The following is a 22,040-nucleotide window of genomic DNA, read 5'->3' on the forward strand; positions in this document are numbered from 1 at the left end:
ATAAAGATATCTTTGATGAAAAAAATGTATAATTTTTTATGCAGTACAACTGTATCTTTTTAGCAGAATGTGTTAAACGATTTATTGAGTACTATTACTTTATTACGCGTTTAGTACATAATATAAAAAATATTCTCAAATTTCACTCAGGAATATCAAAAGGTATCAATTTTGAACACAACAATCAGTTGTCTAGGAAATAACAGTATTTAATGATTATTGTAAATAAATAATGTATTTATTAGAAAAATAACTACATGTTTTTGTAATAGTAATAGAATTTTATTATTTTTCATTTAACAAGAACTGATACATCTATACATATATTAAAATATATGTACGTACAAAATACAGATCCATATTTAAATGTATGTACAAAATAAACGATATTTATACTTTTCATATTTCAATGTAATGCGAATTACTTTTTTAGCCACAAAATTATATTATTTATTTAGCAGTCTTTGCTTGGAAATGATCCATAATGATCATAGGAATTTCTTTAAGTATAAGTGACCGTGATATACCAGAATATCTCGTAAATAATTCTAGAATATGTAAAGTATTATATCCTTCTGATTCTCCATCACTTCCTGCTTTTATACTGCAAGGAGCAAAATGTTTTTAATATACGTAATGACGAATTTTTTCTATTAAGTATATTGTAAAAAATTAGTATACCTATCTGGAGCAACACAAGAAAGAACATATATACAAAGATATTTAACATAGCGTGTCATTGCAGAATAGGTACATTGACGTAAAATAGTTTGTACTCCAATAACAAAAACTACAGCATCAAGAGGATCTTGAGGTCTTTTACTCAAAAGACTTCCTGCAATTGTGTCGTAAAGTTATTTATTTATTTATTTATATATTATAATTACTTATATGTATATATCATTATTTTTTTAATTTATATATATACTTATATTTAAATTACCTGTATTTTTACAATATTGTAATTTGGATAATTGTAATACAGTAAGTAAAAACATAATAAGTGCAATATTATTTATATTTGGAGATTTAATATAAATATTATTATGGGGATTGCTTATACCAGCCCAATCTAATCTGATACTAAGCTCGCGTAATAGTTCATTCTTCTCGGTTTCAGTTTGTTCATTGCTATTTTGTTTATCAATTTCAAATAATATAGCTCTGAAAGCCGTAAAAATATAAGAAATAAGGAAATTAATATGAACAGGAAATACTTTTTTAATATTTATACATACGTGTTTAATGTTTGCAATGCCGCTTCCATATGCTTTGCTTCAAATTTACAAGCTGTGTTTAATTCATACGTTATTTTTTTCTTAAGAAGTTGATAATGTCCGACTTTCAATACACAGTCAAGTAATTGTGGACAAAATTTACTTGTTTGAGCAGTAATGGAACTGTGAAATTTTGACATGTTACCTAAATACACATATTTGATAAAATAAATGTTCACAAATGACTATAGATATATAAATAACAATCATTATTCAATAACATTACCTTTAGGGCCATCCACAGAATTCAATATTGCATCAAAATAATCAATTGTAGATGACCATACTTTATTGCGAATATTTTTTTCTATATGGTGTATCATACTGTTTAATTCAGTAATAATGTAAAAGGAAATAAGTTTATCAAGACCAGTTAAACCGGGTGTGCCAATTGCTTCTAATGTTCTTGAAAAAATTTTATAATTTAATACTTCCGTTTGTGTTTTGAGATCATACCAGGCAAGAGAATGTTCAATATATACAGTTGTTCTAAAAATATGAATGTAAAAATTATTGATTAATGACAATACAATAGAATATATAGAATACTATAATATATTAATTATGTTATATCTATATATTAAGTTTAGAAAAGCAATTAATATGAAAATGTAAACGATACAAAATAATAGAAGACATAGTAAAGTAGTACAAAAAATAAATTTACATATAATATATAAATATAAAAAAATATTTACCTAGGATCTGTAATTCGAAGTAATTCACGAGCAAGTCTACCAATGAAGGTTGCAGAATTATTGTCTGAAACGGAAACGTGTCTTTCGTCTTGAAAGTACCTCCATGATCTTCCTGAAGTCCAAGAAGAACCTGTACATTCTTCTTCTACTGCATTATTTATGATATATGTTATCTGTGAATCATAAAAAGTCATGTATAAATATATATTAATATAAATAAATGTGTACAAATCAAATATTCATGAATTTACAAACTTCTTCATGCCATATTTTTAAGCTATTAATATTTATGTAATCTTGAATATACTGAAACGATTTACGGTAGCCATCTATTATTGCTGTTAAATTATGCAGTTTTTGTAACAATGATATCTGGAATGACACGTCATTAATAACAACTTCTAATAAAATATCTTCACAATAAACACATTGCAATAAAAACTTACTTTTGATTTTGGTTCAAAAATAAGACCATTATCTAAAGCTAGAGTTACTTTTTTTACAAGTTCTTGTCGTATACCATCTTCTAAAAGGCGATGTGAATCAACTCTTAATACACCTAATGGAACACTTCTTAAAGACAACACCCCCTTTGTAAATACTGATACAGCATATGTTAATTTAGCCATCTAAAATAATTTGTTATTATTATATGATGACTTAAAAATATGAGTTTATTCTAAATCTTGACTGAATTAAATAAAACAAGGAAGTTAAAAATGTATACATACCTTTAATCTATCATCTAATTGTGCATAATCTTTCAATTTGTCTTTTGGCAGTTTAGTAGGAATTTCTTTAAAGGCATTGGTTTCAAGATGTACTATTTCAGCAAGTAAACCAAATACAGTTTCAGGTATTATTTGCAGGACACGCCTTGCATATTTTTCTAGTTCTCTGCTGTAGTACTGTGATACTGATGATAAATCTGCACTGTGTGCTTGATTTACTCTTAATAAAGGAGTTTCTAAAGCTGAAGCCATCTGGAAATAAATTAGCTACAGTAGAAGAAATGTTGATTATTATAAATAAAAGTTAATTTTTTAAATCATACATGAAGCTTACTTTCAAAAAAAGTGCTTTTAATTTTATTACAGTAGGAGGACTTTCTTTTATACTAGCTTGCATTGTATCAATAAATGATTCCATTATATTCCATGCATAACAACAATCTGTCACTATATTTAAACTTATCATAATATCTTCCGTTATGCTTCCTGTGCGCAACATGTTATGCAATATTTCTCGTGTATCAGCTAAATACTGTGATATATGTAAATTGTTTTCCAATTGATGAAATTCTGAAATTATTATTGAAATTAAAATTAACATTTTATTATGAATCAATATTATAATAAAGAGTTAAGCTAATTATAATTTCTTCTATTTTATTCACGAGCAAGTCTACCAATGAAAGTTGCAGAATTATTGTCTGAAATGGAAACATGTCTTTCGTCTTGAAAGTACCTCAGTGATCTTTTCAAGGTCCAGGAAGAACCTGTACATTCTTCTTCTACTGCATTATTTATGATATATGTTATCTGTAAGTAAATTATATTTACCTTGCACTTCTTCTAATGCCTGTAATAATTGCACTATTTTTCTTCCATCCTCTTGTTGCAATGAATCAATATGTTTACTGATCTCCATAAACCAAGTATGCAAATTTTGATTTCTTTCAATACCATCAAGTGATTTATTACCACCAAATATTTGAGCAAGATCTGTTATACGTTCAACACATGTTCCTTTATCCCTAATCCATTTAGTTTCTTTGCCAAATAACAACTAAAAATTGAAAAGAAAGTTAATGAAACTTTTCCTAAATTTTTCATATAATTATACAATGTATGAAATGTCAATCATACGTCTTTATATAATTGTTTAACACCTTGCTCAATTTGAGCAGTACTTAATAACAATTGCAGATAATCAGATGTAGTATATTTGCTTTCAGTCACTACTAATTGTCTAAGCATGCGTGAACGTTTTGAATCTTCTAATGATATAGTTGACGTTGCAGTATGTAAAAGTATCCAGTGTAATACTACATTACACTCCCTTACTAATTTTACCAGAGAACCTATTGCACTCTCGTCTAAAGTCACTGCTAATTGCACTTCCTCCGTTTCACATATTAATTTCTAAAATAAATTTTTACCATAATGAATAACATATATATATATATATTATAATATTAAAACAAGAATAAAATAAGGTAAAATATTTTAAATTATTATTTTAAAGTCAAGTATTTGGGGAACGCTTTACCATTAAAAATAAAAAATGTAGTTACCTTCATTTTTTGACCATAGTTTTGTGCAATTACTTTTACATTTGATGATTCCAAAGTATTATTAAGTGCTGTTCTTGCTGCTTTGTATGGTAACCACCAATCACATAAATTTATTACTATTCCCATATAAATACTGATCACCCAGTTATCAGGGAAAAATCTGTCTACTGTTTCCCTCATTATAGCTGTATGAGTATGTAATATGGATGGTTTAAATGATAAAATTATAACTAACATTGATGCTTGATTAGAGAGAGCAGTACTACGGTGTTCTGGATGTGGAAAAGCAAGACTTTGATTGTATATCTCGTCAGAACGCAACCGTCCAATAATATGTTCAATTAAGGAATCATTTAGTGGCACTCTTCTGCAAAATCAATCTTTTATAAAACAGATATAGATTCATTATAAAATGAAAAAATTGTAAGAACTTACTTAAAATATTCTTCAGGATAATTTGCAGGTCGTTTATTAGAAATTTTAGAAAATCCTGTTGATCGTAATAACATACATATGTCATCTACTCTTGTAGAGGATGAACGTTGAGCATTATATCGATAATAAGAAACAAGTAATCTTTCTCTTATACATCCTTCAAAATGATAATCCACCAAAAGCAACATAACACCATATAAATATACTGCTTCACACTATTAACATAAATATGATTATTACCTTTCTTTTAGGTAAATGCAATACATCAAAAGTTTTATTATAAAAATAGTACAACCATATAACAAACATTTGTAATGTTTTATAAAATTTTATAAAAATAAAAAGCTAATAAAAGCAATTTAATATTTAATATAGGACAATACTTAATATATTTCTAAGATATAATTTAAAATACAATTTAATATCATAATTGCAAGAAGAATAAAAATAACTTTAAAATTTAATCATTTAATTTAAACTTAATGAATATCAAAAAATAATATAATTTAGGATATCTTTAATTATAAAACAGATATTTATAAATTATAGAAATACCATTAATTGTCTTCCTTCTTCGTTGAGCATAATAGTATCTATAGACTGATGAATATACATTCCATCTCCTAACTCATCTACATAGAGATTTAGATCTGTTACATATTTGTGCATGCTTTCAAAGGCTAAATAAAATCTTGAAATTATATCAGAAAAATTACTTCGTAATTCTTCATCTGTCTCTTGAAGTATCTAAAGAGAATAATTGTTAGAACAATTAAATTTTAGATAAAGAAATCTAAGAAAATATTAGATTTTACTATAAATTTAAAATAAATGTTAAAAACTATTTGAGTTCATTTATATAATTTTATCATTTCCTGTGTACTTACTGGGTCATTTTCTATTTTTTGCTCATATGTACTAGCAGATTTAAAATATACAAAATCAATTATAATAGATCCATACTTTTGTACAATTTGTTTTGAGTTCAAGCTGTAAAGTAAGAGAAAATTAACATGTTTGTATAATATATTTATAATACAATTTATACAATATATTATAAGTAATATTTAAGAATTATTAAAATATAATAATTCGGCTAATAATCGTATTTATATTAATAACACAGCATTTATATAAAATATTTAATAGAATATAAATAACCTAAATACAGGTGGCACATAGTCCTTTAATCTCATTAATTCTGCTATAATAGCATTTCCACGAGATACTAATCGTAATAAATTTTGCCCACAAATATTATTAGATGCCAAGAAGTCACCCATTTTGTATTTATTTATTTTATTAAAAGCAGCCGATAATACATGGGCATCGTTCTAGCAACAAACGTCAACAATTTCATCGATGTGAAAAGATCGAAGGAAACTGTCAAATTGATCGTTTGGTTAATTTCGATAGTTAATCAAAACATACGTGAAACACGAAAAAGATTAATATCAATAATGGTATAAGTTTTTCAATATTTTCCAAAAGCTATATTAATGATATATATTTTGTAAATTTAAGAAATGTCGATTAATATGATATATTGTAAATAATAACTGTGATTTAAAATATGTAAAGATAAAATATGTTTTATTAGATATGAAACATCATTTAATATACAGAAATAACATAAAATTAAGAATTAATAATAATAGTAATAATAATAATAATCTCTTATCGGCTTTCGCTTATTATGCGACCTTATTTCGGTGGGTACAGCGATTTTTCTTATTTCCTATATTCTAATCATTTTTAAGTCTATTTATTTAACCAAAATGTTCTTATTTTTAGCATTCATGATTAAGATTGATTAATGCGCTAATGTACGTGAATATTATATATTTTCAAAATATGAAATTTTATATAATATATAATAATTTTTCTTCTTTATAATTTTATTTGAAGATAGATAATCAAAAAAAATTTTTACGAAGTATTTAAAATATTATTTTTTGTATCATTGTATAGTCAAGCTTTTATTTTATATTATATCTTTTCTGTATATTTAAATTCAGTATTATACTTATTTTACCCATTACGATTTATTATTGAAATAATACACTATATTATTTCGTATTTCAGAATTAGATAATGATGTTTTATGTTTCTACAATTACAAATTACATACAATCATATGAATGAAATGTTTTCTTTGTAATAGCAGGTAATATATGACGTACGGTAACATAACCAAAAGATATACTAATGTCTACGTTCTACATATTAAATTAATTTTATTTCATAAAATAAATGTAATTCAAATATGAAATGAAATGAAAGTGATATAGATCATAAATAATTATAGGTAAAATAATATGACAATGCTGTTGAATATTTTATTTCATAGAAATGCAACAAATTCTCTTTGTAAGTTACAATTTGTTTATCAATCATTGGTAAGAAATACTAAATATAGGAATCCTATGCTTTATAAATCTCTCCACTCTTCGTCCAAATGTACATTTAGAATAAAAAGTATAAGGTAATATAACACTTTTTTATGATTTATATTTATACTTATATAAAAAATGCAATTTTATGAAAATTAATTTCTTTTTTGTAAAATACCTAAATAATATTTTATTTAATTATTTTATAGAGAATGTAAGAAACAAATATATAACAATTTGAAAGACGTAAATACAAATGTGCAAAATAATGTAATATTATATAAGAATAAAGACACTTATGATTTCATAGTAATAAAACTACTTTTCTATGGGTGGATTTTTTGTAATACATTAATAGCAGTGGCAACTTATAATCCAAAATATATAACAACATGGTGTAAGGATATATCTTGGGCAGAGTACATAAAAATAAATGGAGCATCTTTCATGTACTTTACATATTCTATAATAATAGGTAATGTATATAAATAATATAAAATAATTATATTTCATGCTTATATTTATTGGTAAAATCTAATAAATAATAAATATATTTTAGATAAAATAAATCAAATGTAAAATAATACATAATATGTTAAAAATTTATTTTCACGCATGTATTTTCATGTTCAGGTCCTCCTGCCAGTATAGTACTATATTTGTTTAATCGAAGATTTATAAAGTACATTATTTTACATAAAGGTGGCAAAGATGTATCTATAATCACTAATCATTTATTTAAAAGATATGATAGCATTACACTTCCTCTTGAAAAGGTATGTATTTTTATTTAAATTTATTATTAATAACAATAACAATAACAAAAGTCATTTTTATCTTACTTTGAAGTATATATTTTTGTAGTTGAATAAAATATTTTATAGTTTCATTGAAACAAACTAAACATAATATTGTTTTTAATATATCTACTAACTAAAAATATTTAATGTAATAATTAAAATAAGTTAATAATTAATTTAAAATAATGAGTAATTAATTATGTGTCCCCATAAGGTTAAAGTTACATTAGCAAGGCAGGAAATGAAAACTTACTTGCCAATGAAGATTCAAGGCAGAAGATTCTATTTCATTCTCGATGGTCAAGGAGAATTTTTAAATGAAAAATTATTTGACTGTACAGTTGGAAGTACAAGACGTTGGTAGATGTATTTTATGAGTTAAATAAATTATTATAAATAAATTAGAGATGTAATACAACTACTTAATATGTTTTTTATTTTTATTATTGCATGCAAGATAGAAATATTGCTGGATTATGCATATGAAGATAAGTTATAAAAATAAAATATACTCATTACAAAATAAAATATATAATATATATGTATAAAATAAATAATACTTACTATTTTATACAAAATATAGTTTCATAAACTAGATTTTAAATATGTTAGTACAATTAATGTATATATGTAATATATGTAATATATACATTTCTTATGTCTTGAAATCAATTCATATGTAAGTTATGTATAGATTACTATAAACACATTGAATATATTCACATTTACATGAAGTAGATGTTTTTTCTCTTTAATATCTTTGCCGATCATAATATTTATGTGAATACTTGCTCAAACGATCACTGTATCCATCATCATGATATTTATCCTCTGCCTTGTAATATACTTCAGGTGCTGAACCTACATGTCCTTGCCAATATCGTGTCCAATAAAGATCCTCTGGATTGATATCATGTGGATGTTTAGCATTTCGAAATACATGTACGCAGTATATGAGGCTTCCTATCAATGTTAGGAATCCGAAAACAAGAAAAACTATTCCCAAAATCCTAAAACAATTCCAAAATGTTAATTTTAAGAAATCTTAAAAAATAAATTCCTTTATATGCAATATTTTTATGAAATTAAGTTATAATATAAATTATTAAAATTTATAATATTGTTCTGCATAAAATTGAAGAGAAACTAGGAAAATTATATAATTCCTTTTAAACATATACTTACCAAACTATTAATGGTTGAAAAAATTGAATCACTATAACAAAGCCTAATGCAACAAGAATTAAACCAAGATTAAGAAGTAACATAAGACAGCAAACTCCTTTGGTATTTGGGCAAAAAGGATTAGGTGTCGACATGGTTTCTATAATAATACCATCTTTTCTAGATGTGTGAGATTTTACTGATTTTGCAGAACCATAACTACAATGACTGGGTGCTCGATGTCCTAATCTTGAACTTGGTGTTAGACTGTGATGCGATACATGGCTATTGATTAAATAATAATGCAGTTTATGATACAATCATATACATATAAAACATATTATATTTTATTATATTTACAACCTTATATCTGAAGTTGCCCTATATGCAGCACTTGTAACATATATATCTGAACCATTGTCACATATGCTACCATGTGAAATACTTTTACTAAGAGGATGAAGACTATGTCTTGAAGATCCAGATAATATTGAACCTCGACTATTGTGTATATTTCGTGATTGTCTTCCTTCTTCTTTTTCATATTTGTCTGAATGATCTTTTTTCATTGATTTCATCTATCAAATTTAAGTACATATATAATAAATAATATATCTCTTGAATGTTCTATTATAGTAGTAAGTAGTATTATAAGGTAACATATTGTATTATACATACACTATTTATTTAATACATATTTTTATGTACAATGCAAATTTTCATAATTACTAACATATTAATTATAGTACATATGTTTATAATTGTACATAAAAGTTATAAATTACCATTGTAGCATGGTCAGTAGACACAATATATTCAGATACTGTACGATCTGATGGTGCACGATGATTATCATCTCCATCTGTTAAATATTCTCTATTTATATTATTGTGATATCCTAGATATCTTGAATTATTTGTCATTATGATACTTAAATTTTTATAATTTATCTAAAAAGTATAAGAAACTTTACAGATAATTTAAACCAGTACCTTGCCATTAATAAACATAAACGATGAGAAATTATAATAATTAAAATTAATTATATTGTTCAAAAAAAAAAAAAAGGAAGGCAGAAAGATATGTTATAAATTCTAAATAATTACATAATATTTAGATAACAGAATTAAATATTATATATTCTTGATTTGAGCATGACTTACTTAATAAATAGTGAATGATATTTTTATGTGATATCACAAATTTCAAAGGACAATCTTGATTTTATATTTAGATATTTTTAGTATTACCTGTAAAAATTATTATGTAGTAATAAATGCTATTAAGAACTTCTCTAATAATGCAATATTATGTTATGTATGCATTTTTCATTATTTATTAGTATTTATCATGGGTCAGGGATAATATATTAAAAATAAGTAAATTAATATTTGATATGATGAATAAATGTGTGCATTGCATTTCCTCTAAATGATGTGAGGGCAACAAAGTAGGAATGGCAAATTGCAAATGAATTGCAAAACACGTAATCATCATAGAATCTTTTAATTGTATGGTGTATGTGACAACACATTTGTCGCGGTAGTAAACTCCTAATTTAGTAACGTGATGTCATTTGACAAGGTCATATGCATCTTCAATCGATAATGTGATCATTTAAAATGCAATTTTCATTTTTTATTTGAATATTTTCTATTCTTTAATTTACAATTTTTGTTGGGACATGTATTTATATTTTGTGGTCCAATATACTTAAATTTTCTTTATATGGTAAAAATTTAAGAGAGATTAATTAAATCGATAAAATTCAAAATTAAAGGTGAAATGAGATAAATATATATAATTTATTATGCCCTTTTTATTACATTAAGCAACGTTAATTTTTTCCTTTTATTTCATTGTTCAATAAAAATATGTTTTCGTACACTATGAAAATTTCGAAGGATAACATTGAAAGATTTACCTGCGCAAGCGCCATAAATCGTGTCAACTTAAGACCAAATACATATTATTTTTTAATTTATGTTTATTTTTATTGATTTACTTAATGCACTACAAAAATCAAATTTGTATCTGATTGGAAAACATATGTATAGAAAAGTAATATAGAAATTGTTGTATAATTATGTACCTAGATAGGCCAGATATCAAGATTGATCTTTATAAACATCATACCTGAAACACTCATGTCGAAGAGATTTGTCGAAAACAAATTTTAGGTGTAAACTCGAGATTTACGGATTTCATATAATTATTATGTGTTTAATTATTAATTCTTGTCTATGTAGAGATGTCTTTTTTCAGGAAATATTGGTCAAACATAAAATAATATTGATACATCATGGATGTTTGATTTTAGAAATATTAGTATTAACGGTACCATTTGGTACATTAGTGCACTTTTCTGTAACAAAACACTGTAACAAAACATTTAAATGTTAAAATACACCAAGATTTTGCTTCAACAACACTGATTTATTTACGTTTAAATGGATACAGGTAGAATATAACTGCACGTATCTAAGACTTTCACGTTAGTGTGAAGATCTCGAGCGAAAGGTGTATTTATTACACCTTGGTAGATGAAAACACTTCGTGACGCCTTTAAAAGGCAAGGCGAAAAGCTGCATTGTTCTTTTCCAGTACAATTCTTTAAGAGGTCTTACGTGGTTAGAAATTTCGAAAAATTCGATTGTTGGATTTTGATATTTTCTTTATGTAAATATACAGTGGCTGGCAAAAGTACTCGTACACTCACCATAGAAAATTTCTATACATATATTGTACGTATTATATAAAACATTTTGAAATTTCATTAGCATCACAATGAGACGCCACTGCTATGATTATACTGGAGAAATTTGAACCCTCTGAAAATATATATAAAAGATGCAAGATATTTACTGCAAATTTATATTTAGCAAAAAATTAATATAAAGTATGATAAGTCACCTTATACATATAATAAATACTTAAGATCGTCCTACCCACTGAATATTCAGACTTATTAATATCGCAGATAATTGACTGTTTAAATATTTTTTTGATTTCTACAAAATATATATACTTATACTAAATATCTTGTAACTTTTGTATATATTTTCAGAATTGATCGTTTCAAATTTTACCAATATAATTATGATAGTTGACCGTCATTATAGTACTAATGAAATTTCAAAATGTTTCGTAATGTCTATAAAAGATATCGACAAGTGTACGAATACTCGAATTTTTTCCATGGAAAATATAATGGTACAAAAAATAAAAGGTACGAATATACTCGTGCGATTCATTGTAGGTATTATTTTAAGAATATTTCCTGAAAATTTCAAAATAATTCTATGTAAATTAAAAAAGAATTTTTTACGTGTCAATCGAATTTGAAACTTTAAACGTGTTTTTCTCAGAACGATATTTTCAAAATCGATGACCATAATTAATCGAAAACTGCTGAACGGATCTGTTCCGAATTTTGAGGACATTTGGGAATTTTGGACATGAAATAAAGATATAAAAAGATTTGGATACAAAAAATCTAGTTAAGAATTTTATTTTTCAGTTTAGTTTTTATTTTATGGCTGAAAAGACCATTTAAAATTTTTTAAAATATTTTATATTTTGATTACTGAACGATATTATCAAGTTCTAAATAACTCCTTCAGTCTCAAAAATTAGTTGTTAAAACAATATTATATACGATTTTTAAATTATAATCAATTATATTAACAATTGCGCATGCGTTGAAAGTGGTGTATTATAAACTCCGCGCCAAAAACTGAAACCTTCGTTTAGATTCGTATTTGTATGTTAATTGTATAAGCGTAAATTATTGGTGAATTTTTTAATAGAAAATAATTTTTTGTTGGGTGCTGTAGAAATATTGTAATTGTATTATTTGTGCATGGAGGGTTTAAAATGTCTCAACACGGTGCTGCTTTGCAAACTTATAATCAAGAACTTGTAAAGTGTAAATTTATATTTATTTATTTGTAATCAATGTAATTAATACGATATGTTTGCTTTATTATTATTTTATATTCAAATATGAACATAAAGTAGAAATGAATTTTAATATAATATTAAATGGTACATATAGGTTATAAGTTTGTATATGTAAATATTGATATGTTACTTTATTAATTTTTTATTTTCTGTAGGTTTAGAAGAGATGAAATTGAGGCGTACAGAGTTACAAGCGGAAATTGAATCTCAGGAAGAAGAAAAGAATCATTTGCAAAGAGAAATAGAAAAGTTGTCTTATAAATTAACACGCCTAAATGATAGTTTAACTAAAAAGATAGCAGTCAGAAATGAATATGATAGAACTATTACAGATACAGAAACAGCATATGTAAAGGTATATCTATTGTTTCTTATACTTTAGAACAAAAATTAGATTTAATAAAAACTTGTTATGTCACAGGTAACCATACATAGTAACTATAATACATAGATACAAGTATATTTGTTATTATAGGAATTTATATAAGAGTTCTTATAATTACAGATTTTGGAAAGTTCACAACTTTTATTAAATATGATCAAGAGAGAAGCTACAAATTTAGACCAAACATTAGTTAAAGCTAACATGGACAAGCAACAGTGTTAATGATAAATGTAAAATAAAAATTAAACAAAATGGAGAACACTGTGTTTATAAATTTACAAAATATATTTATTGAACTTGTAACTATAAATAGAGACAAATCTACAGATATCAGTGCAGCAAGTACAAAATTGTAAATATCTAAAAAATTTACAACTTGTTCTTTAAAATCCTTATATTTATGTGATAGAATATTTTATTTTTTTATAATCTATAATCTATAATCTTATGTTGCAGTTGTATTTTCATTTTTTATGTAAGGATGATATCAAATAATTTACTTTTGTTAATAAAGTTTGTGTGAGATAATAGTTTTTGTGTAATAATATTACATATTAGTATTGTATTGTATTGTATTTCTTTATTGTATTGAAGCTTATGCCTATTACAATCTCTTTTGAATATTTGCACATTCAATACATTTTGTTTCTATCTCAATTTATTTCACTAAAGTAAATTTTAATTTACTACCTAAATATAGCTATATCTTAATTACTATATAGCTTACTTACTTACTATATATTTCCTAGTTCATTATTTTTTGTTATCTTGATTTATCTGCTAAGGCGTTTGTATATATATTTTTATGCTATAATGCTGTATGTGAGCATATGTTCCCTTATTAATAATTCCCTGCTTTTGTGTCATATATAATAACTAGTATTAATTGTAACTAGTTATTCAAATATGAGTTATAAATTATGTGATATTTGTATAAAAGCATTATATAAGTAATTATATTTACTATAATACCTTATTATATATATAAAAATTGATTATTATACTTATGTCTGTTCTTATAAGACTATTTTTAAATATAGTTTATAATAAATTGATTATATGAAAGAATTTTTAGTCTATTACTAATTAATTCATTAACCTATCAGTAATTCATAATATGAGATGAAATTCCTATACATATATCATCGAATTAACCACAGTTTTAATTATGTATGTACACTTTATTGTATTCACTTTAATTTATTTATTATAGTTTGACTTCAAAAAATTGTTTTCGAGTATATATATTTTGAATTACTAATGCGGGTACATTATACAGTAGTTAAATATATTTATTGTACAAAATAAATATATAACGTACTGATTTCCTTATTTAGAAATACGAGTGATATGGAACTACATGATATTTGATTTTATTTGCAAATGTTTAAAAAAATATATTCATGTTCAAATAAAACTCATATTAGAAATATTTTGGATGCAATTAAAAATTTAGGCATTACCAAGAGCTTTTTGTTCATTCCATACATTCAATAACTCATTTGGATTTCCATATCCATGAGAACTTATTACATATTTGTAATTAAATTTTGTATAATCCTTCTTATAAAAATGAAATTCCTCGCAATGAAAAGGTTCTATGTCTGCCTTTTTCGCAACTAAGCCTAAAAAAATATCATCAAATTTGAAATACTTAGTATAAAGGCTAGTATAATACATATCTAAAAGAGCTTCTCTAGACAGTATATATGCACCAGCTGTAACATATGGTGGCCATAAATGGTAAGGATATTCATTAAGAGAAATATACCATTTAGAAGACTTGTGACGATGAGGTGAAGATACAAATACAAATCCTGCAAATAATCTAACATCTTCTGGAAGTTCAAAATCAAAAATTTGTCTTTTTGTTCTATTCATTGTCAATTCATCTTTTATATGTTCTTCCTGGAGAGGTTTTAAATTTATACTATTTTGTATATCATAATTATTTGCAGGAAGTGTATATAATGTTTTATTATAAAAATCTTGCTTTAATCTATGCATAAAAAGTGTTCTTTTTAATTTTTCATAAACAGACAAATTCTTTCTACCAAAAGCATGAACATTTTTTTGTGTAATTGTATCATCACTTAACTCTTCCATTTTATCACTATCTTTAATTTCTCTCTTTTTATGGATATCAATTTTTTTTGGCTCTTTTAAATAATCAGGATAGTTAGTTGGATTTCTTATAAATCTTAAAACATTTTTTACAGAAACATATATATCATCATCGACAAACATGTAAAATTTTGAATTAGAACAATATTTTACTAGCCATTTAAAAGCCATCATGGTTTTGATAGTGTTATTATAATATGAATCTATAAAATCTGCTTGTATGATATCTTTATATTTTGCAGCCTCAATTCTCACTTTTGTTTGAAGTTCATCATCATATGGATGTACACCTAACATAAAGACTGTTCTTGAGGGTACATCAAAAAATCTTTTTTCATAACCCCAGGAATTTCTAATTGCTAATCGTCTTTCAAAATTTTCTATTGCAGATTTTACTATATAGACAACACGAAACATGTTGTATGCAGGGTCTACGCATTTTTGTTCATTATCAATTAAAAATGTATATTTATATTCATTTATGGGTTCAACAGTAGGTTTTCTATTATGTCGTAATGCATTTACGAATTCATGAACATCACCTTCGTATGGGTAAACAAAATTTGAATCATATGTAATTTCAAATAAATGTGTGAATGCTCCGAAATAATTAAGCAATATAATAAGACCAATACAAATACAAATATATGTTAACTTGGTCTTTGATGTTAAACGAAGGCTTGAGTGAAAACAGGTATGCAATAAACAATACATCTTTATAAAGTATATTTTTACATAATTGCTTCATTGCCTATAAAAAAAAATACATATATTTTCTCCTCATTCATCTTTATGTTATTATTTTATGTAAAAATGTAAGTAAGTACTTACATGATTATTATGTATATAGATTTCAAGAATGTTCTTAAGGTATACTCCAACATAATAAATTTATTGATATCTTAATTATATCAATATTTTATTTTTTTATTTATTTTACTAAGGATAAAATTGCAAAATGCTACTTATTGTTTTGAACTAATGACATACTATAGATATACACATACAGGTGTAATTTGTAATGTTTTGAATACATCGATTTAGTTTTATATTAATATCAATTAAACGTTGGTGTCAATTGGTATCAATTAAACAAACATTTTTATATTCATTATTAATTATAATACATTTCGATATTTTAAACCTAGTGACTTATTGTATACTTTTTCGCTAGCTTTTGTTGGCAGGTAGAGGTAGTTTTATATATATATATATATATATACATACATACAGATAGAGTACGCGATCACATGTTTCCATGTAAGTGAATGCAATATGAGAATAGAAAGAGAACGTTGCATAAAGGCTTTTTCAGTCCTTATCTGATTAGGCATGACATTGTTGCCATTCGTTGATTGGTGCATGGATATAATATTCATAGATTGGTGTTATACTTCATATTTATTGTACGAATGTGCATGCTTTATTAGACAAGGATCCAAAGAGTCTCTATGGAGCACTTTCTTTTTATTCCTATATGACTTTTTCAGCTCGCTCATGCACTCCATCCTTATATCTCTATACTCTATGGGTAGCTTTAGTATGTTACCAACAAAATGTAATAAATTATTTAAATTTTCAAAACTCGCGTTGTTATAACGTTAACAATAAAACACTAAAATAAAGTACATAAGATGTAATAAATATATTTATAACAAAGTTAAGCAATATTCTCTGCTGATATAATCACTGATATAATTAATAACAATTTTATAATTATTTTTATCGTAAGAATTTGATATATATAAATACATATCGGATCATCGCGATAGAAATTTAGTTTTTCCTTACGTCTTTAAATTTTAAACGAAACATTAAATAAACGGTACGTTATTAATTTACAATTTATATTTGTAGAAAAAGTAATTTCTGTTGAAAGTATTTAACTCTTGAAGATAGCTTTAGTTCTTCTATAAATACACTGTTAATTCCTTATGGAATTGACGTTCTTCTAATGTTGGTAAACCTTTGTTCTGAAGTTAGTTGTTCACTTCAAAAGAATCGGAGCAAAGATGGACTCCTAAGAAATTTTTATACACACCAGTCATTCGACTTTGGATTTTCTTCATTAAATTTTCTTGAAACGTTCGAGATTATTCTTATATGACCAAGTCTGCCGTGTGAACGATGATTGTACAGGAGCCAGTGCAGGTAAAGTTGATTAAGTTTGAGAAATAACTGGCAGTGACGTGCGATTTTCTATCTGGACGCATCATCCACACTTATTGATACTGACATGAGAAATTGAAAACCGTTTACACGCATGTTTGTTATTCAACAGAAAATTGATTTTCAATTCTGTGCGATATTTTATGATACTTCGTTACTTTCGCGATATTCTACCATTAATCAGGTTATCAAAATTCTAGTTTATTTGATATTGAATATATTCTTATGTGAGGGTGAACTTCTTTAGGGTTGTTTGCTTTTGCGAAATGGACGTAAACGGGAGGGGATATGACTATAAATAAGTACAAACCTTTATGACGTTTATGATTCTTTTGTATTTTGTACATAAACCAATAAATTTTTATGAGTGTTAGCATGTTACTTTGTGTATTAGAAGTTAGCAACAAATATGATGTATGTACTTTTGTATTTGTAAAAATATGATTAAATGTTCTTGTCATTGTGTGTATTTGTGTGTTATGTCAATATATTCTAACATGTATGATTACAGGCGGCCATATGGCATTGTTTAAATCATTATGCTTATCCAGATGCAATATTTTTAGCAGAAAGGTTGTGTGCAGAAGGTAAGGTTTTTTAATTATAATTTTTATAACATTCAATTTATCTCTTGGCATCTTTTAATTATGATATTGTATTGTCATTTTAGTTGACTCAGAGGAAACTTTATTTCTTTTGGCAACATGTTATTATAGATCAGGGCGAGTTAGACAAGCTTATGCACTACTTTCCAAAAAAGCTCCAAATTCTGCACAATGCAGATTTCTTTTAGCCAAATGTTGTTATGATTTAGAGAAGTAAGTATTAAATTGTTATATTTTGTTATTTTAATGTATTTATATAATTTGGTATTTTAATTATCAGATATGCAGAAGCAGAAGCTGTGATAATTGGGGGATATTATAAACAGCTAAAAAACCTGGAAGAAATAGCAACTCAATTTGGAGAACATGCTTGCTTCTCGCTTCAGATTATAGCAAAGATTTATTATAAGATGATGCGTACAGCAAAGGGAAATGATGCGCATAAATTGGCTTTGAAGCTAAATCCATTTCTTTGGCATTCATTTGAAGAATTATGTAATGTTGGTGAAGTAGTAGATCCTACAAAAATTTTTCAGTTAGATAAATTAGATAATTTTGCAATGTGCCATGGTAGTACACCTACTCCCATTTATGCAACTGAATCTGATCTCATTGTACCTACAAATAATTCAAATGGTACACCTACAAATGGCACTACTGTGTAAGTATGCAATTTTTAAAGTATTTAAATAACTTTATATTATGTTATTTGTATTTTATAGTACTCCTGCACAAATCACAATGACATCAACTATAATTAATGGGGTTGGACCTGGTATACGATTATATTCTCCAGTAGATGAAAGTCCACAAAGTTTACCCACACATTATAATAATTGTCCTTCAATATCACCAAGAGCTAAACTTCCACGGTATCGTAGTATGTTCAATAATACAATGAGCCCCCTTACTCCAAGTTTTGGTATTCTACCATTGGAAAGCAATACACCTGAACCAACAGTTTTACCTTCACATACTACTCTTACAGAAGCTAATGATCAGAAAAGTCTAGCAAAACGTGTTAGCAGTTTAAGGGCTCATGTAGGGGTAAGATTTAAGTTGCAACCGTTTGATTCATAAATGCATATATATACCGTAATATACTAAATTATATAAAAAATATTTTAACTTGCAGCAATTAATGTCAAGGAAGGAAACTCCTTTACAGCAAGGGAAACCAGTATTTTCTCAATCTGGAAATACGAGTAATAACGCTAATATTGTAACAGCTACACCTACTACTCCAACACCAGCTCCACCAACACTGCAAGGTACCAATGTTAGACGTTCATCAAGGCTCTTCAGTCACAGCTATTCAGTGAAGGTAGATTTATTTGTTTTATTATAATTTTTCATTCCTAATTGTGTGGTATTGTATGATATTGTAGGTACATTCAGTGTTATAGTATTATAACTATACTCAAAATAATGTTTTTCTTTATTAGGAAAATAATAAATCTCCAAATAGAAATAAATTTGCTACTCCAAAGTCTCCGTCTCGCAAAACAAAAGCTAGACTTTCAAAAACTAACTTAAATAAAGCTAACTTTAATGAATTAAACGAGAGAAATCGAAATGAAAAAGAAAAAACTGAAACGATTACATCAGAAAAAGCTGTAGCTAGTGTAAATGCATTAAACAATCAAGGTAGTACTAATGTCTGTGCAGTAACACTCCAGAAACAATGTGCTGGTATGTTATCAATATTATAATTTCGTTTTGGAAGAAATTATTTTTTCTCAACAGTTTATGTATTATGTATATATGCGTGTATATATATATATATATATATTTCCTTTTTTTCTTCAGAGGGTTTAATGTCATTGTTACAAGAATTAGGAGAGGCATATCAACATTTAAGTCAATTTAATTGTACCCAAGCTGTTGAAATATTAAGTGTTCTTCCAGCACGACATTATAATACAGGATGGGTATTATCTATGTTAGCTCGTGCACATTTTGAAATGGTAGATTATAAGAAAGCTGCTAGGTTGGTGTCTACTAAACTGTAAAATTAAAAAGTTGAAATAGTTGATAAGAAATTCTAACTCACTATTTTTTGGTAGTTATTTTGCTGAAGTGAGGCAGTTGGAACCTCAAAGGACTGAACTTATGGAAATTTATAGTACAGTTTTGTGGCATTTGCATGCTGAAGTGCAACTGTCTACTCTAGCACAAGAACTTGTTTCCGAAGATCGTAATTCTCCAGCAGCTTGGTGTGCTACAGGAAATCTGTTTTCTGCACAAACTGAGCATGAAACGGCAATTAAATTCTTTCAAAGAGCTATTCAAGTACGTCGTTTATTTGTACACTTTAATATTGACGGAGATTTTAATTTTCGTTTTACATTTTTTTATGTAGTGATAAATTTGTCAGTTATATTTGAGATGCAAGTTTTATTTTTCAAATGTATAGGTAGATCCCAATTTCCCATATGCCTACACACTACTTGGTCATGAGTATGTTCTTACAGAAGAATTGGATAAGGCAATTACTGCATTTCGTAACGCTATCAGACTTGATCCTAGGCATTATAATGCATGGTAAGTTTAATTGAAGAGATTGTTTAGGAAATTACAAGATATTTTATAACGAGATAATTGTATTATTTTACATATGTTGTTTTTCTTATTTTATAGGTTTGGATTAGGGACAATATTCTCTAAACAGGAACAATATAGTCTAGCAGAATTGCATTTTCAACGTGCTTTACAAATTAGTCCACAGAATTCGGCAATAATGTGTCACATTGGTGTTGTGCAACATGCACTGAAGAAAACTGATGAAGCTTTAAAGACTCTGAATACTGCAATCGCAAATGATCCTGATAATATGTTATGCAAATTTCATCGTGCAAGTATCAACTTCTCAATTGGTCGGCATGCGGAAGCACTTAGGGAATTTGAGGAATTAAAAAATATTGTACCCAAAGAATCTCTAGTCTATTATTCAATAGGGAAAGTAAGCATTGTTATGTCTTTTTTTTGTCATTACATTTTATATTCTTTTACTTAAGTTGCTCTTTTTTTGGTTAGGTACATAAAAAATTGGGTAATACCGATCTTGCACTAATGTACTTTAGTTGGGCGACGGACTTAGATCCAAAGGGTGTTAATAGTCAAATGAAAGAAGCTATATTAGGCCCAGGTCAAGGAGACGAAGAATCTCCAGCGACTCAATCAGGTAATTAGCATAATATTCAACGTATAAATTCTACATAAACGAAACTTTACTACGTAAAACTTATTAATATTGTTAACGTGTTATGGTATCATTTATATGCACATATACGTATAGACGAACAGCAGATGCAGAGTAATTCGATGGAACAAGAGATTGATACTAGTAGAGAAGCAAGTGCCGCGAGGCTCGCCGCAAATGTCTCAGTTGAAGCTCATGCCGATGATAGCGATGATAGTTTATGAAGATATCCTATTGTGTGCAAGATTGCTATAAAATGAAGCATTATTGCGCGTCACCATTTACTTTTGTATTGATCGATACGATCAATTTTTTAACTAATTTAGCTCATTGTGGATCCATACTTTCGCGTGCACTCGTCAATTTCGTCTGAGCAGTGCTATTATTATCTTTAATATTTATATCGTTTCCGTAGACTTTTAATAGTGCTACGTCTTTTTGAGAAGCTAAAAAGTAAGCTAAAAGCCATTCTCTGGGTCGTTTATTTTTTATTACATTTGTCGGAAAGGAAAGAAAGTACTTTTGGATG

At 26.4% G+C, this 22,040-nt stretch overlaps 6 protein-coding genes across 20 annotated transcripts; 3 read left to right on the plus strand and 3 right to left on the minus strand.

Annotated features, from left to right (window-relative positions):
- Positions 1-284: 284 nt before the first annotated feature.
- On the minus strand, positions 285-5,989 carry LOC117234433 (WASH complex subunit 5). 2 transcript variants are annotated; one of them, XM_033495616.1, is made up of 17 exons: positions 5,868-5,989; positions 5,594-5,696; positions 5,262-5,453; positions 4,707-4,921; positions 4,272-4,638; positions 3,844-4,119; positions 3,538-3,763; positions 3,041-3,276; positions 2,707-2,958; positions 2,422-2,604; positions 2,231-2,347; positions 1,976-2,148; positions 1,504-1,766; positions 1,239-1,422; positions 944-1,164; positions 682-835; positions 285-604 (listed from the first exon to the last, which is right to left on the minus strand). In XM_033495616.1, the coding sequence occupies exons 1-17, from the start codon at positions 5,987-5,989 to the stop codon at positions 451-453; spliced, it is 3,438 nt and encodes a 1,145-aa protein (XP_033351507.1). In that variant the 3' UTR covers positions 285-450. The 2 variants fall into 2 exon arrangements, 1 of the variants encoding a protein (XP_033351507.1); XR_004493526.1 differs by lacking the exons at positions 285-604; positions 682-835 and having other exon boundaries at positions 1,148-1,164; positions 1,239-1,400.
- On the plus strand, positions 5,987-8,320 carry LOC117234437 (transmembrane protein 223). 7 transcript variants are annotated; one of them, XM_033495622.1, is made up of 6 exons: positions 5,987-6,418; positions 6,501-6,532; positions 6,792-7,191; positions 7,309-7,574; positions 7,733-7,875; positions 8,114-8,320. In XM_033495622.1, exons 3-6 carry the CDS (start codon positions 7,025-7,027, stop codon positions 8,261-8,263), a joined length of 726 nt encoding a protein of 241 aa, XP_033351513.1. In that variant the 5' UTR covers positions 5,987-6,418; positions 6,501-6,532; positions 6,792-7,024; the 3' UTR covers positions 8,264-8,320. The 7 variants fall into 7 exon arrangements, with proteins under 7 accessions (XP_033351513.1, XP_033351519.1, XP_033351516.1 ...); XM_033495628.1 differs by having other exon boundaries at positions 6,874-7,191; XM_033495625.1 differs by having other exon boundaries at positions 5,987-6,532; positions 6,871-7,191.
- A 327-nt stretch (positions 8,321-8,647) lies between these two features.
- LOC117234436 lies at positions 8,648-11,330 on the minus strand. Of its 3 annotated transcripts, none has more exons than XM_033495620.1 (6): positions 11,200-11,330; positions 10,227-10,313; positions 9,849-10,013; positions 9,427-9,641; positions 9,085-9,330; positions 8,648-8,909 (listed from the first exon to the last, which is right to left on the minus strand). In XM_033495620.1, exons 3-6 carry the CDS (start codon positions 9,984-9,986, stop codon positions 8,651-8,653), a joined length of 858 nt encoding a protein of 285 aa, XP_033351511.1. In that variant the 5' UTR covers positions 9,987-10,013; positions 10,227-10,313; positions 11,200-11,330; the 3' UTR covers positions 8,648-8,650. The 3 variants fall into 3 exon arrangements, with proteins under 3 accessions (XP_033351511.1, XP_033351509.1, XP_033351510.1); XM_033495618.1 differs by having other exon boundaries at positions 9,085-9,348; XM_033495619.1 differs by lacking the exon at positions 10,227-10,313 and having other exon boundaries at positions 9,085-9,348; positions 11,200-11,279.
- Positions 11,331-11,577: 247 nt separating this feature from the next.
- LOC117234438 (Sjoegren syndrome nuclear autoantigen 1 homolog) lies at positions 11,578-13,941 on the plus strand. 6 transcript variants are annotated; one of them, XM_033495629.1, is made up of 3 exons: positions 11,578-11,742; positions 13,182-13,381; positions 13,532-13,941. In XM_033495629.1, the coding sequence occupies exons 1-3, from the start codon at positions 11,607-11,609 to the stop codon at positions 13,631-13,633; spliced, it is 438 nt and encodes a 145-aa protein (XP_033351520.1). In that variant the 5' UTR covers positions 11,578-11,606; the 3' UTR covers positions 13,634-13,941. The 6 variants fall into 6 exon arrangements, with proteins under 6 accessions (XP_033351520.1, XP_033351522.1, XP_033351521.1 ...); XM_033495631.1 differs by lacking the exon at positions 11,578-11,742 and adding an exon at positions 12,730-13,110; XM_033495630.1 differs by lacking the exon at positions 11,578-11,742 and adding an exon at positions 12,731-12,991.
- A 30-nt stretch (positions 13,942-13,971) lies between these two features.
- Positions 13,972-16,734, minus strand: LOC117234434 (beta-1,3-galactosyltransferase brn). The gene is made up of 2 exons (XM_033495617.1): positions 16,367-16,734; positions 13,972-16,286 (listed from the first exon to the last, which is right to left on the minus strand). The coding sequence occupies exon 2, from the start codon at positions 16,247-16,249 to the stop codon at positions 14,864-14,866; it is 1,386 nt and encodes a 461-aa protein (XP_033351508.1). The 5' UTR covers positions 16,250-16,286; positions 16,367-16,734; the 3' UTR covers positions 13,972-14,863.
- Positions 16,735-17,526: 792 nt separating this feature from the next.
- Positions 17,527-21,788, plus strand: LOC117234506 (cell division cycle protein 27 homolog). Its single transcript, XM_033495795.1, has 13 exons — positions 17,527-17,686; positions 18,216-18,291; positions 18,375-18,522; positions 18,590-18,970; positions 19,032-19,356; positions 19,445-19,633; positions 19,755-20,001; positions 20,119-20,299; positions 20,376-20,601; positions 20,726-20,853; positions 20,950-21,271; positions 21,346-21,493; positions 21,608-21,788. Exons 1-13 carry the CDS (start codon positions 17,663-17,665, stop codon positions 21,733-21,735), a joined length of 2,523 nt encoding a protein of 840 aa, XP_033351686.1. The 5' UTR covers positions 17,527-17,662; the 3' UTR covers positions 21,736-21,788.
- Positions 21,789-22,040: the final 252 nt, after the last annotated feature.

This window comes from Bombus vosnesenskii, unplaced genomic scaffold (assembly GCF_011952255.1).
Source record: "Bombus vosnesenskii isolate JDL3184/JDL3185 unplaced genomic scaffold, Bvos_JDL3184-5_v1.1 scf7180000013305, whole genome shotgun sequence".
In the NCBI taxonomy this organism is placed as follows: domain Eukaryota; kingdom Metazoa; phylum Arthropoda; class Insecta; order Hymenoptera; family Apidae; genus Bombus; species Bombus vosnesenskii.